This window comes from Nerophis lumbriciformis, linkage group LG20, assembly GCF_033978685.3.
Source record: "Nerophis lumbriciformis linkage group LG20, RoL_Nlum_v2.1, whole genome shotgun sequence".
Taxonomy (NCBI): domain Eukaryota; kingdom Metazoa; phylum Chordata; class Actinopteri; order Syngnathiformes; family Syngnathidae; genus Nerophis; species Nerophis lumbriciformis.
In genome coordinates, this window is record NC_084567.2 from 1,932,501 (window position 1) to 1,947,731 (window position 15,231).

The following is a 15,231-nucleotide window of genomic DNA, read 5'->3' on the forward strand; positions in this document are numbered from 1 at the left end:
AATTATACGACTATTGCATGCTCAAATTTGACAAACCTCACGGGGGGGGGGGGGGGGCGGTCTGAGACAGACTTAGACTTAGACTTGATGGACTTGTGGACTTGTGTGCCTTCCAGGTGATGCTCCTGGTGGACATTGAGTTGGCGTACATCAACACCAACCATGAAGACTTCATTGGCTTTGCAAAGTGAGATATAGTCATGAAGGACACAATTCAATATAACTACATGAGTGTGTGAATGCTCCAATGCTGAAGTTGTAACTCAAATCCTGGAATTTCTTTAGAATTATTGAAGTAGAGCACAAAATTCCCAAACAAGATGAATATGTTGAAGTTGGAACAGTTTGAATCAGATGAAAAATGTGGAAGTTGTGGAACTTTGAAGAATGTCTCATTCATTTCAACGGGAATTTCAGAAAGAATTGGGAATTTCGGGAAATGCGGGAATTTTTTAGAAAATGGTAAAAAAAAAACTTGAATGGTTTGAATGAGTTGAAATGGTTGGTGTTGGAATTGTTCAAATCGGTGTAGAAATGTTGAAGTAGTAACATGCTGAATTAAAAAATGGAAGTACGGAATTCCTGGAATTTCGGGAAAACCGGGAGTTTTCCAGGTTCAGAAAACAACTTTGTTTTTTGTCCTAATTAAGAGGAATGTTTTGATGGTGGAATGATTGAAGTGGGTTGAAAAATGTGGAAGGAGTAGTCGCCAGAAAAAAGTGTGAAAATAGGGCCTTGAAAAACCAGGAATTCTGGAAAATCCTGGAATTTTTTGGAACTTGGAAAAAAGGTTGTTTAAATTTCCAGGATGGTGGAATGTGTTGAAGGTGGAATGATTTGAATAGGTTGAAACACGTGGAAATAGTGGAAGTTTGAAAAATGGCCAATTCATTTTGAATGAAAAAAAAAATTTAATTAAAAAATGTAGAAAAAGGAATTATGGGAAATAAGGAATTTTTTTTTTTAGAATTGTGGAAGTAGAGCACACAATTCCTGAACAGGCTGGATATGTTGAAGTTGGAACAGTTTGAATCAGATGAAAAATGTGGAAGTTGTGGAACTTTGAAGAATGTCCCATTCATTTCAATAAGAATTTCAGAAAGAATTGGGAATTTCGGGAAAAGCGGGAATTTCTTAAAAAATGGTAAAAAAAAAAACTTGAATGTTCTGAATGAGTTGAAATGGTTGGTGTTGGAATTGTTCAAATTGGTGTAGAAATGTTGAAGTAGTAACATGTTGAATTAAAAAATGGAATTACGGAATTCCGGGAATTTCGGGAAAACCGGGAAATTTTCAGGTTCAGAAAACAACTTTGTTTTTTTGTCCTAATTAAGAGGAATGTTTTGATGGTGAAATGATTGAAGTGGGTTGGAAAATGTGGAAGGAGTAGTCGCCAGAAAAAAGGGTGGAAATAGGGCCTTGAAAAACCAGGAATTCTGGAAAATCATGGAATTTTTGGGAACTTGGAAAAAAGGTTGTTTAAATTTCCAGGATGGTGGAATGTGTTGAAAGTGGAATGATTTGAATAGGTTGAAAAATGTGGAAATGGTGGAAGTTTGAAAAATGGCCAATTCATTTTGAATGAAAAAATAAAAATAAAAAAATAAAATAAAAAAAGGAATTATGGGAAATACGGGAATTTTTTTTTAGTATTGTGGAAGTAGAGCACACAATTCCTGAACAGGCTGGATATGTTGAAGTTGGAACAGTTTGAATCAGATGAAAAATGTGGAAGTTGTGGAACTTTGAAGAATGTCTCATTCATTTATAAATGATAATGATAAATGGGTTGTACTTGTATAGCGCTTTTCTACCTTCAAGGTACTCAAAGCGCTTTGACACTACTTCCACATTTACCCATTCACACACACATTCACACACTGATGGAGGGAGCTGCCATGCAAGGCGCTAACCAGCACCCATCAGGAGCAAGGGTGAAGTGTCTTGCTCAGGACACAACGGACATGACGAGGTTGGTACTAGGTGGGGATTGAACCAGGGACCCTCGGGTTGCGCACGGCCACTCTTCCACTGCGCCACGCCGTCTTTTTCAATGGGAATTTCAGAAAGAATTGGGAATTTCGGGAAAAGCGGGAATTTTTTAGAAAATGGTAAATAAAAAACTTGAATGTTCTGAATGAGTTGAAATGGTTGGTGTTGGAATTGTTCAAATCGGTGTAGAAATGTTGAAGTAGTAACATGTTGAATTAAAAAATGGAATTACGGAATTTCGGGAAAACCGGGAATTTTTCAGGTTCAGAAAACTACTTTGTTTTTTGTCCTAATTAAGAGGAATGTTTTGACGGTGGAACGGTTGAAGTGGGTTGAAAAATGTGGAAGGAGTAGTCGCCAGAAAAAAGTGTGGAAATAGGGCCTTGAAAAACCAGGAATTCTGGAAAATCCTGGAATTTTTTTTAACTTGGAAAAAAAGTAGTTTACATTTCCAGGATGGTGGAATGTGTTGAAGGTAGAATGGTTTGAATAGATTGAAACATGTGGAAATGGTGGAAGTTTGAAAAATGGTCAATTCATTTTGAATGAAAAAAAAAATTAAATTAAAAAATTTAGAAAAAGGAATTATGGGAAATACAGATTTTTTTCAATGGGGATTTCAGAACGAATTGGGAATTTCGGGAAAAGCGGGAATTTTTTTAGAAAATGGTAAAAAAACAACAACCTTGAATGTTCTGAATGAGTTGAAATGGTTGGTTTTGGAATTGTTCAAATCGGTGTAGAAATGTTGAAGTAGTAACATGTTGAATTAAAAAAATGGAATTACGGAATTCCGGGAATTTCGGGAATTTCGGGAAAACCGGGAATTTTTCAGGTTCAGAAAACAACTTTGTTTTTTTTCCTAATTAAGAGGAATGTTTTGATGGTGGAATGATTGAAGTGGGTTGGAAAATGTGGAAGGAGTAGTCGCCAGAAAAAAGGGTGGAAATAGGGCCTTGAAAAACCAGGAATTTTGGAAAATCCTGGAATTTTTTGGAATTTGGAAAAAAAATTGTTTAAATTTCCAGGATGGTGGAATGTGTTGAAGGTGGAATAGTTTGAATAGGTTGAAACATGTGGAAATGGTGGAAGTTTGAAAAATGGCCAATTCATTTTGAATGAAAAAATAAAAAAAAATTAAAAAAAATAAATAAATAAAAAAAGGAATCATGGGAAATACGGGAATTTTTTTTTTAGTATTGTGGAAGTAGAGCACACAATTCCTGAACAGGCTGGATATGTTGAAGTTGGAACAGTTTGAATCAGATGAAAAATGTGGAAGTTGTGGAACTTTGAAGAATGTCCCATTCATTTCAATGGGAATTTCAGAAAAAATTGTGAATTTCAAGAAAAGCAGGAATTTTTTTGAAAATGGTCAAGCAAAAACTTGAATGTTCTGAATGAGTTGAAATGGTTGGTATTGACATTTTTCAAATCGGTGGAGAAATGTTGAAGTAGTAACATGTTGAATTAAGAAATGGAATTACGGAATTCCTGGAATTTCGGGAAAACCAGGAATTTTTCCAGTTCAAAAAACAACTTTGTTTTTAGTCATAATTAAGAGGAATGTTTTGATGGTGGAATGATTGAAGTGGGTTGGAAAATGTGGAAGGAGTAGTCGCCAGAAAAAAGGGTGGAAATAGGGCCTTGAAAAACCAGGAATTCTGGAAAATCCTGGAATTTTTTTTAACTTGGAAAAAAAGAGTAGTCGCCAGAAAAAAAGGTGGAAATAGGGCCTTGAAAAACCAGGAATTCTGGAAAATCCTGGAATTTTTTTTAACTTGGAAAAAAAGTAGTTTACATTTCCAGGATGGTGGAATGTGTTGAAGGTAGAATGGTTTGAATAGATTGAAACATGTGGAAATGGTGGAAGTTTGAAAAATGGTCAATTCATTTTGAATGAAAAAAAAAATTAAATTAAAAAATTTAAAAAAAGGAATTATGGGAAATACAGATTTTTTTCAATGGGGATTTCAGAACGAATTGGGAATTTCGGGAAAAGCGGGAATTTTTTAGAAAATGGTAAAAAAAAACAACCTTGAATGTTCTGAATGAGTTGAAATGGTTGGTTTTGGAATTGTTCAAATCGGTGTAGAAATGTTGAAGTAGTAACATGTTGAATTAAAAAAATGGAATTACGGAATTACGGGAATTTCGGGAATTTCGGGAAAACCGGGGAATTTTCCAGGTTCAGAAAATAACTTTGTTTTTTGTCCTAATTAAGAGGAATGTTTTGATGGTGGAATGATTGAAGTGGGTTGGAAAATGTGGAAGGAGTAGTCGCCAGAAAAAAGGGTGGAAATAGGGCCTTGAAAAACCAGGAATTTTGGAAAATCCTGGAATTTTTTGGAAGTTGGAAAAAATGTTGTTTAAATTTGAATGATTTGAATAGGTTGAAAAATGTGGAAATGGTGGAAGTTTGAAAAATGGCCAATTCATTTTGAATGGGAAAACAATTCCCGGAAAACCTGGAATTCTGGGAAATCTGGGAATTTTTGGAATTTGACAAGGGAAAGCCCGCGATTACCGAATAGGCTGAACAGTTTGAAGTTGGAACGCTTTGAATCGGATGAAAAATGTGGAAGGTAGAACGCGCCAAAATCTGGAGAAGAAGAAGAAGTTGAATAAATAGATGCATTTTGGTGTAGAAAACATATGTGAGCATTCACACAATAATGATGTAATAATAATATAATAGCATGATTAATGTGTGTGTCATGATACGATAATAATATAATATGATGATTAATGTGTGTGTCATGATCAAATAATAATATAATATGATGATTAATGTGTGTTTAATGATATAATAATAATATAATATGATTAATGTGTGTGTCATGATATAATAATAATATAATATGATGATTAATGTCTGTTTCATGATAAAATAATAATATAATATGATGATTAATGTGTGTTTAATGATATAATAATAATATAATAGGATGATTATTGTGTGTGTCATGATAAAATAATAATATAATATGATGATTAATGTGTGTTTAATGATAAAATAATAATATATTATGATGATTAATGTGTGTTTAATGATATAATAATAATATAATATGATGATTAATGTGTGTGTCATGATATAATAATAATATAATAGGATTATTAATGTGTGTGTCATGATATGATATATGAGATGATATGATAATAATATAATATGATGATTAATGTGTATGTCATGATGTGATATGATAATAATATAATAGGATGATTAATGTGTGTGTCATGATATGATATATTAGATGATATAATAATGATATAATAGGATGATTAATATGTGTATGATATATGCGATGATATGATAATAATATTGTGTGTGTCATGATATGATATATGAGATGATATGATAATGATATAATAGGATGATTAATATGTGTATGATATATGCGATGATATGATAATAATATTGTGTGTGTCATGATATGATATATGAGATGATATGATAATGATTTAATAGGATGATTAATATGTGTATGATATATGCGATGATATGATAATAATATTGTGTGTGTCATGATATGATATATGAGATGATATGATAATGATATAATAGGATGATTAATATGTGTATGATATATGCGATGATATGATAATAATATTGTGTGTGTCATGATATGATAATAATATAATAGGATGATTAATGCGTGTATGATATATGAGATGATATGATAATAATATTGTGTGTGTCATGATATGATATATGAGATGATATGATAATGATATAATATGATGATTAATGTGTGTGTCATGATATGATATATGAGATGATATGATAATAATATTGTGTGTGTCATGATATGATAATAATATAATATGACGATTAATGTGTGTATGATATATGAGATGATATGATAATAATATTGTGTGTGTCATGATATGATAATAATATAATAGGATTATTAATGTGTGTGTCTTGATATGATAATAATATTGTGTGTGTCATGATATGATATATGAGATGATATGATAATGATATAATATGATGATTAATGTGTGTGTCATGATATGATATATGAGATGATATGATAATGATATAATATGATGATTAATGTGTGTATGATATATGAGATGATATGATAATAATATTGTGTGTGTGATGATATGATAAATATAATAGGATGATTAATGCGTGTATGATATATGAGATGATATGATAATGATATTGTGTGTGTCATGATATGATATCTGAGATGATATGATGATGATATTGTGTGTGTCATGATATGATAATGATATAATATGATGATTAATGTGTGTATGATATATGAGATGATATGATGATGATATTGTGTGTGTCATAATATGATAATAATATAATAGGATGATTAATGCGTGTATGATATATTAGATGATATGATAATGATATTGTGTGTGTCATGATATGATATCTGAGATGATATGATGATGATATTGTGTGTGTCATGATATGATAATGATATAATATGATGATTAATGTGTGTATGATATATGAGATGATATGATAATAATATTGTGTGTGTCATGATATGATAATAATATAATAGGATGATTAATGTGTGTATGATGTATGAGATGATATGATGATGATATTGTGTGTGTCATGATATGATGTATGAGATGATATGATAATTATATTGTGTGTGTCAGTGCTCAGCAGAAGAGCAGCCAGGCCAACAAGAAGAAAGCCAGCGGGACTCAGGTGAGTTGGGTCATGTGACCTGTGGAGCCACACCCGGTGTTGACGGTTACCGCTTGTGTTGACAGGATGAGATCATGGTGAGTGCTTCCTCACGCCGCTCGCTCCTCGATGACGTCATCACGCCCACACACCTTGCCCACAGGTGATCCGCAAAGGCTGGCTGACCATCAACAACATCAGCATCATGAAGGGCGGAGCCAAGGAATACTGGTTTGTTTTGACCGCGGAGACCTTGTCCTGGTACAAAGACGACGAGGTAACCAGCACACATCATAATATTAGTCATTATTTTGGAGCAGTAATAACTTTTCACTTTGGGTTAGGTGAGTTTGGTTACTTAGTGACGTTGATGGATGAATAATGCTGAAATATGACTCCTCCATGTGTGGTCGCCCCCTGCAGGAGAAGGAGAAGAAGTACATGCTGCCTGTCGATAATCTCAAACTCAAAGACATCGAGAAGAGTTTCATGTCCAGCAAGCACATTTTTGCTCTCTTCAACACCGAACACAGGTGAGTGGGTTCAGGTGTGTGTGTGTGTGTGTGTGTGTGTGTGTGTGTGTGTGTGTGTGTGTGTGTTCTTGTATTCCTACCCTTCTTGAGACATTTAAAAGTGCTCCCCCTCTGGTCAACATATGACATAACAAGTGTGTGTAAAAATGTGAAGTGCTCCCCCTCTGGTCAACATATGAAATAACCAGGGTGAGTAAAAATTTGAAGTGCGTCCCCTCTGGTCAACATATGAAATAACAAGTGTGAGTAAAAATTTGAAGTGCGCCCCCTTCTGGTCAACATATGAAATAACAAGTGTGAGTAAAAATTTGAAGTGCGCCCCCTCTGGTCAACATATGAAATAATAAGTGTGAGTAAAAATTTGAAGTGCGCCCCCTCTGGTCAACATATGAAATAACAAGTGTGAGTAGAAATTTGAAGTGCGCCCTCTCTGGTCAACATATGAAATAACAAGTGTGAGTAAAAATGTGAAGTGCTCCCCTTCTGGTCAACATATGAAATAACAAGTGTGCGGAAGAAATTAAAATGCGCCCCCTTTGGTCAAAATTAATAAAATAAATAGGTATACAAAAATGACTGTAATAATTTGAAGTAAATAATGAAGATTAAAAATTAACCGCATAACAAGTGTGTGTAAAAATGTGAAGTGCTCCCCTTCTGGTCAACATATGAAATAACAAGTGTGAGTAAAAATGTGAAGTGCGCCCCCTCTGGTCAACATATGAAATAACAAGTGTGAGTAAAAATTTGAAGTGCGCCCCCTCTGGTCAACATATGAAATAACAAGTGTGAGTAAAAATTTGTAGTGCGCCCCCTCTGGTCAACATATGAAATAACAAGTGTGTGTAAAAATGTGAAGTGCGCCCCCTCTGGTCAACATATGAAATAACAAGTGTGAGTACAAATTTGAAGTGCGCCCCCTGTGGTCAACATATGACATAACAAGTGTGAGTAAAAATGTGAAGTGCTCCCTCTCTGATCCATCCATCCATCCATCCATCCATCTTCTTCCGCTTATCCGAGGTCGGGTCGCGGGGGCAGCAGCCACTTCGTCCAGCTCCTCCCGGGGGATCCCGAGGCGTTCCCAGGCCAGCCGGGAGAGATAGTCTTCCCAGCGTGTCCTGGGTCTTCCCCGTGGCCTCCTACCGGTCGGACGTGCCCGAAACACCTCCCTAGGGAGGCGTTCGGGTGGCATCCTGACCAGATGCCCGAACCACCTCATCTGGCTCCTCGATGTGGAGGAGCAGCGGCTTTACTTTGAGCTCCCCCCGAATGACAGAGCTTCTCACCTTATCTCTAAGGGAGAGCCCCGCCACTCGGCGGAGGAAACTCATTTCGGCCGCTTGTACCCGTGATCTTGTCCTTTCGGTCATAACCCAAAGCTCATGACCATAGGTGAGGATGGGAACGTAGATCGACCGGTAAATCGAGAGCTTTGCCTTCCGGCTCAGCTCCTTCTTCACCACAACGGATCGATACAGCGTCCGCATTACTGAAGACGCCGCACCGATCCGCCTGTCGATCTCACGATCCACTCTTCCCCCACTCGTGAACAAGACTCCGAGGTACTTGAACTCCTCCACTTGGGGCAAGATCTCCTCCCCAACCCGGAGATGGCACTCCACCCTTTTCCGGGAGAGAACCATGGACTCGGACTTGGAGGTGCTGATTCCCATCCCAGTCGCTTCACACTCGGCTGCGAACCGATCCAGTGAGAGCTGAAGATCTTGGCCAGATGAAGCCATCAGGACCACATCATCTGCAAATAGCAGTGACCTAATCCTGCAGCCACCAAACCAGATCCCCTCAACGCCCTGACTGCGCCTAGAATTCTGTCTATAAAGGTTATGAACAGAATCGGTGACAAAGGGCAGCCTTGGCGGAGTCCAACCCTCACTGGAAACGTGTCCGACTTACTGCCGGCAATGCGGACCAAGCTCTGACACTGATTATACAGGGAGCGAACTGCCACAATAAGACAGTCCGTTACCCCATACTCTCTGAGCACTCCCCACAGGACTTCCCGGGGTACACGGTCGAATGCCTTCTCCAAGTCCACAAAGCACATGTAGACTGGTTGGGCAAACTCCCATGCACCCTCAAGGACCCTGCCGAGAGTATAGAGCTGGTCCACAGTTCCACGACCAGGACGAAAACCACACTGTTCCTCCTGAATCCGAGGTTCGACTATCCGGCGTAGCCTCCTCTCCAGTACACCTGAATAGACCTTACCGGGAAGGCTGAGGAGTGTGATCCCACGATAGTTGGAACACACCCTCCGGTTCCCCTTCTTAAAGAGAGGAACCACCACCCCGGTCTGCCAATCCAGAGGTACCGCCCCCGATGTCCACACGATGTTGCAGAGTCTTGTCAACCAAGACAGCCCCACAACATCCAGAGCCTTAAGGAACTCCGGGCGGATCTCATCCACCCCCGGGGCCTTGCCACCGAGGAGCTTTTTAACTACCTCGGCAACCTCAGCCCCAGAAATAGGAGAGCCCACCACAGATTCCCCAGGCCCTGCTTCCTCATAGGAAGACGTGCTGGTAGGATTGAGGAGGTCTTCGAAGTATTCTCTCCACCGATCCACAACATCCGCAGTCTAGGTCAGCAGAGCACCATCCCCACCATACACGGTGTTGACTCTCTGATCAACATATGAAATAACAAGTGCGTGTAAAAATGTGAAGTGCTCCCCTTCTGGTCAACATATGAAATAACAAGTGTGCGGAAGAAATTAAAATGCGCCCCCTTTGGTCAAAATTAATAAAATAAATATGTATACAAAAATGACTGTAATAATTTGAAGTAAATAATGAAGATTAAAAACGAATTCCAAAAAAATAAAGAAAAAGAACTAAAAGCAGTCTTTTTCTCACAATGTGTCGACTTTTTTCTTATAAAATTGGGAACAATTTCTCATATTCTTTCCGTTTCTGTAATATTGCAATATTTTCTCGTAAAATGATGACTTTTTAAAGCAAAATGGTGACTTTTGTCATATAAAATGCTGACTTTTATCGCAATATTGCCAATGTTTTTGTAGTTCTTGTAAAATAGTGACATTGTTTGAGTAAAATTAGGACTTTTGTCATAATTTTGCCAAGTAAAATTCAGATTGTTATTATAATATTGCCAACATTTTAAAGTCTTCTTATAAATTTGTGACTTTTGTTGAGTAAAATGACGACTCTTTTCATAAAATTGCCAAAATGTTAAGCTTTTCTTGTAAAATTGCGACTTTTATTGAGTAAAATTCCAACGTTTATCATAAGATTGCACAAAATTCTACATTTTTCTTGTGAAATTCCAACAATTTTTTAAATATTTGCACAGTATGTATATATTATTAATGTAGTAAACACACTTCTTTATATATCTAGAAAGGCTGGTCCTAAAGTGGTAGGCATTTTTCTCAAGTCTCAAGAAGGTAACAAATACAAGAATTCACAAAATACAGGACTCTTATGTGTACACCTGCAAAATTAGCTAAAAAAATAGACATGGTAGTGTTAACGTGCTAACATGCTAACACACACCATGCTAACATAACATGAAATAAGTAAGATTGTTTAGGAAATGTTATAAATGTAAAACATGTAAAGGATGGATAAAATGCAAGCATGCGGTCGTTGTGTGCTAACATGCTAACTGGCAGCTTGCTTGCAGGTTAGCATCAAACAACAAAATGTACAACTTTTAGGTGTATACCGACAAAATTGATGAAAACCCTCGCATTTTTATGTTAGCATGTTACAATGCTAACGAGATAGTGTCAATTAGCAAAATATCTGACCCTTTCTCACATGTATATTTGCAAAATTAGCTAGAAATGTGACATGGTGCTGTCAACATGCTAACATTACAAAAACGTACAACATACAACTAAAATGCAAGCACGTTATCATTATATGCTAACATGCCTACTTTCAGTATGCCAACAGGTTAGCATTAAACAACACAATTTACACATTTTCATTGTATATGGACAAAATTGGGGAAAATGCTAGCATTTTCATGTTATCATGCTAACAGTTTTTATGCTAACCAGATAGCGTCAATTATCAAATGATTTGATTCCTTCTCACATGTATACTTAAAAAATGAGCTAAAAATTTGACATGATACTGTTAGCATGCTAACAGTCCATTAAAGTTAGTAAGATTGAGTAGAAAATGCATGCTGTTGTTGTATGCTAACATGCTTACTGTCAGTAGCATTAAACAACAAAATGTACATATTTTTGGTATATATCAACAAAATTGGGGGAAATGCTAGAATGGCGATTTTAGCATGTGAATGGTTAGCATGCTAATGAGTATTTAACTCTTATATACCTGTCAAATTGGTTAAAAATCTAACATTTTAGCGTCAGCATGCTAACTTAAGAAAACACCAAGTGAGGATATTAATGTATGAATTTGGCCCGAATGTTAGCATGCTAGCATGTTAGCATAACATAGGTGTCGGTGTACGTTTCAGGAACGTGTACAAGGACTACCGCCAGTTGGAGTTGGCCAGTGAGTCCCAGGAGGAGGTGGACAGCTGGAAGGCATCTTTCCTACGGGCAGGCGTGTACCCTGAACGCACCGTGGTACTCCTTCCTCATTAGCATAATTGCAATATGTTCCTCTGACGGCGTCACACCTTGAATTTTCTCTTCTTCTTCTTCTTCTGCAGGATAAAGACAAGGTGAGTCCTCGTGGCTCACCCGAGAAAAGCACGCCGATTCGACCGGGTGTTGTTGATGTTTGGCACGGACGCCCAATCGTTCACCGGGACTCTATCTTGATAGCATGCTACTTGACCGGGTGTTGTTGGTGTTTGGCACGGACGCCCCAATCGTTCCCCGGGACGCTATTTCGTTAGCATGCTAACTGCTAACAGGTGGACGTGTGCCGTTGCAGGTGGAGGTGGAGGAGTCCAACACGGACGGACAAATCCACAGTCTGGACCCTCAACTGGAGAGGCAGGTGGAGATCGTCAGGAACCTGGTGGACTCCTACCTGTCCATCATCCATCGCACCATCAAAGACCTGGTCCCCAAGACCGTCATGCACCTGATGGTCAACAATGTACGACTACTAACCTAGCAAAAAGGCAGCATTTACATGTTAGATGTGTTGAAGTGTGATGATAATTAACCAACAGAAATGAGCTTGCGCCCAACAGTTCACAAATGCTCTTAACCGCTAGTTGACTGAGCAAATGCCTCACTGAACCCCGTAAGATTCGACCAAAACATCTGGTCGTACATGCTAGCATTAGCTTGTAGCTAAATTTTTTTTTTTTTCTACAACCATTGGAATGAAGAAAGTGAGTAAGATTGAGTAATACAGGTAGAAACTGGCTAAAATGCTATTATTTTAATATTAGCATGCTACCATGCTAACAAGATAGCATCAATAAACAAAATACGTGACTTGTGTGTATACCTGCAAAATTAGCTAGCATGCTAACAAGTTCACATTGCAATGCTAGTTAAGTAGCACTAAGTAGCAATATAAGTGACTTTTATTATAAAAAGTGTCTTATATTTAAAAAAAATTGCTACTGTTAGCATGTTAACAGTTAGCATTCAAAGAAGATAGCGTCAAGTATCCAACTATATCACTTTTAGGTATACATGTGCAACATTTTCTAAAAGGCTACGGCATAGGATCTTTCTCTCGGCTATTTGTTATACTTTAGGTTGCTATCTGAAATTTGGGTTACCAGCCCCATCACCGCTAGATGGCGTAGCGAATGTGGCTAAAATGCTAGCATGTTGATATTTAATTGGCTACTATGGCAACAAGGTAGCGTCAATCAACAAAATAACTGACTCTTACGTGTATTCCTGCAAAGTTATAGCTTAAAAGATAACACGGTGATGTTAGCATGCTAACATGCTAGCATTAAAACGCTAGTTAACTTGCAGTAAGTAGCACTATAAATGACATTTAAATGTATACCAATGAACTCGGGAAAAAATACTAGTACGCTAATGTTAGCATGTTAACAGTTAGCATTCAAAGAAGATAGCGTCAAGTAACAAGCTACATCACTCTTAAGTATACGTGCAAAATGAGCTAAAACGCTAATTTGTACTTTAGGTTGCGATCATAAGTTTGGGCGTAGCGAATGTGGCTAAAATGCTATCATGTTGATGTCAAATGTGCTACCATGCTAATGAGATAGCGTGAATAAAAAGGGCTGTTTGACTACCTTTAAGTGATGTCCTTATTAGGTATGACAAGGTGCAGTAATTGGACTTCCTCTCGTCCAATCAGACGAAAGACTTCATCCACTCCGACCTGCTGGCCCAGATTTACTCGTGCGCCGACCAAAACACTCTGATGGACGAGTCCCAGGAGCAGGTAGCACCTCGGCAGAGCCCCGCCCGTGCGCAGCTGTCCTCAAGCGTAGCGTATCCCTCAGGCTCGGCACCGTGACGACATGTTGAGGATGTACCACGCCCTGCGCGAAGGTCTCAACATCATCGGTGACATCAGCACCTCCACCGTCACCACCGGCATGCCGCCGCCCGTGGACGACTCCTGGCTGCAGGTGACGGGGACGCAGTCGGGCCGCAGGTAGGACCGCACGCCGACGCCGCACGGTTGCTGGGCAGTAAAAGACAAACCCCACTCTAGGTCTCCCATGTCCAGTCCCACACCGCAACGTCGGGCACCACCACCCGGCCCCTTGCGCCCGGGCGGTCGGGCCGCACCCGGCGCCCCTTCACGACCCGCCGTGTCGCCTGACACCGGACCGTCCGCACCGTCTCGGCCCAACAGAGGACCGCCACCCGGGGTTCCCAGGTAGCCACACGGTGATAGCAATGCTAACTCGGTGACGCTGACGTTCGCAAATTTCTTACACGTCATTATTTCAACACCAACCATTTCAACTCATTCAGACCATTCAAGTTTTTTTTTACCATTTTCCCAAAAAATTCCCGCTTTTCCCAAAATTACCAATTTTTGGGGAAATTCCCATTGAAATGAATTGGCCATTTTTCAAACTTACACAATTCCCATATTCTTCAAACCATTGCACCATCAACACATTCCACCATCCTGGAAATGTAAACTTCACCTTTTCAAAGTAAAAAAAAATTCCAGGATTTTCCAGAAGTCCTGGTTTTCCAAAGCCCTATTCCACCCTTTTTTTCTGGCGACTTCTCCTTCCACATTTTTCAACGCATTTCAACCGTTCTACCATCAAAACATTCCTCTTAACAAGGACAAAAAATTAAGTTGTTTTTTGAACTGGAAAAATTCCCAAAATTCCAGGAATTCCGTAATACTATTTGTCATTTTAAAATGTTATTACTTGTCCACCGATTTGAAAAATTTCAACACCAACCATTTCAACTCATTCAAACCATTCAAGTTTTTTACCATGTTCAAAAAAAAATCCCGCTTTTCCCAAAATTCCCAATTTTTTGGGAAATTCCCTTTGAAATGAATGGGACATTTTTCAAAGTTCCATAATTCCCAAATTTTTCATCTGATTCAAACTGTTCCAACTCCAAAAATATTCAGCCTGTTCAGTAATTGTGTGCTCTACTTCCACAATTCTAAAAAAAAATTCCCGGATTTCCCATTATTCCTCTTTTTTTGGGGGCATTTTCCCCATTCAAAATGAATTGGCCATTTTTCAAACTTGCACAATTCCCACATTCTTCAAACCATTCCACCTTCAACACATTCCAACATGCTGGAAATTTAAACTTCACCTTTTCAAAGTTAAAAAAAATTCCAGGAAATTCCAGAATTCCTGGTTTTCCAAAGCCCTATTTCCACCCTTATTTTCTGGCGACTACTCCTTCCACATTTTTCAACGCATTTCAACCCTTCTACCGTCAAAACATTCCTCTTAACAAGGACAAAAAACAAAGTTGTTTTTTGAACTGTAAAAATTCCACTTTTCCCGAAACTCCAGGAATCCCGTAACACTATTTCTCATTTCGACATGTTATTACTTCACCATTTCTCCACCGATTTAAAAAATTTCAACACCAACCATTTCAACTCATTCAGACCATTC

The 15,231-nt window shown here is 38.2% G+C and overlaps 1 protein-coding gene across 2 annotated transcripts in view; it reads left to right on the top strand.

The window, feature by feature from the left end:
• The window catches only part of LOC133619149 (dynamin-1-like), a 45,712-nt gene that overhangs the window by 12,141 nt on the left and 18,340 nt on the right, over positions 1–15,231 (top strand). Inside the window, exons 12-22 of one of the 2 annotated variants that reach the window (XM_061980061.2) lie at positions 117–187; positions 6,634–6,685; positions 6,751–6,762; positions 6,828–6,941; positions 7,088–7,197; positions 11,680–11,791; positions 11,878–11,889; positions 12,105–12,272; positions 13,470–13,556; positions 13,618–13,772; positions 13,833–14,000. In XM_061980061.2, coding sequence (XP_061836045.1) covers positions 117–187; positions 6,634–6,685; positions 6,751–6,762; positions 6,828–6,941; positions 7,088–7,197; positions 11,680–11,791; positions 11,878–11,889; positions 12,105–12,272; positions 13,470–13,556; positions 13,618–13,772; positions 13,833–14,000 — 1,061 coding nt within the window. The remainder of the gene's footprint in view (positions 1–116; positions 188–6,633; positions 6,686–6,750; positions 6,763–6,827; positions 6,942–7,087; positions 7,198–11,679; positions 11,792–11,877; positions 11,890–12,104; positions 12,273–13,469; positions 13,557–13,617; positions 13,773–13,832; positions 14,001–15,231) is intronic. The other variant, XM_061980062.2, reaches the window with a different exon arrangement.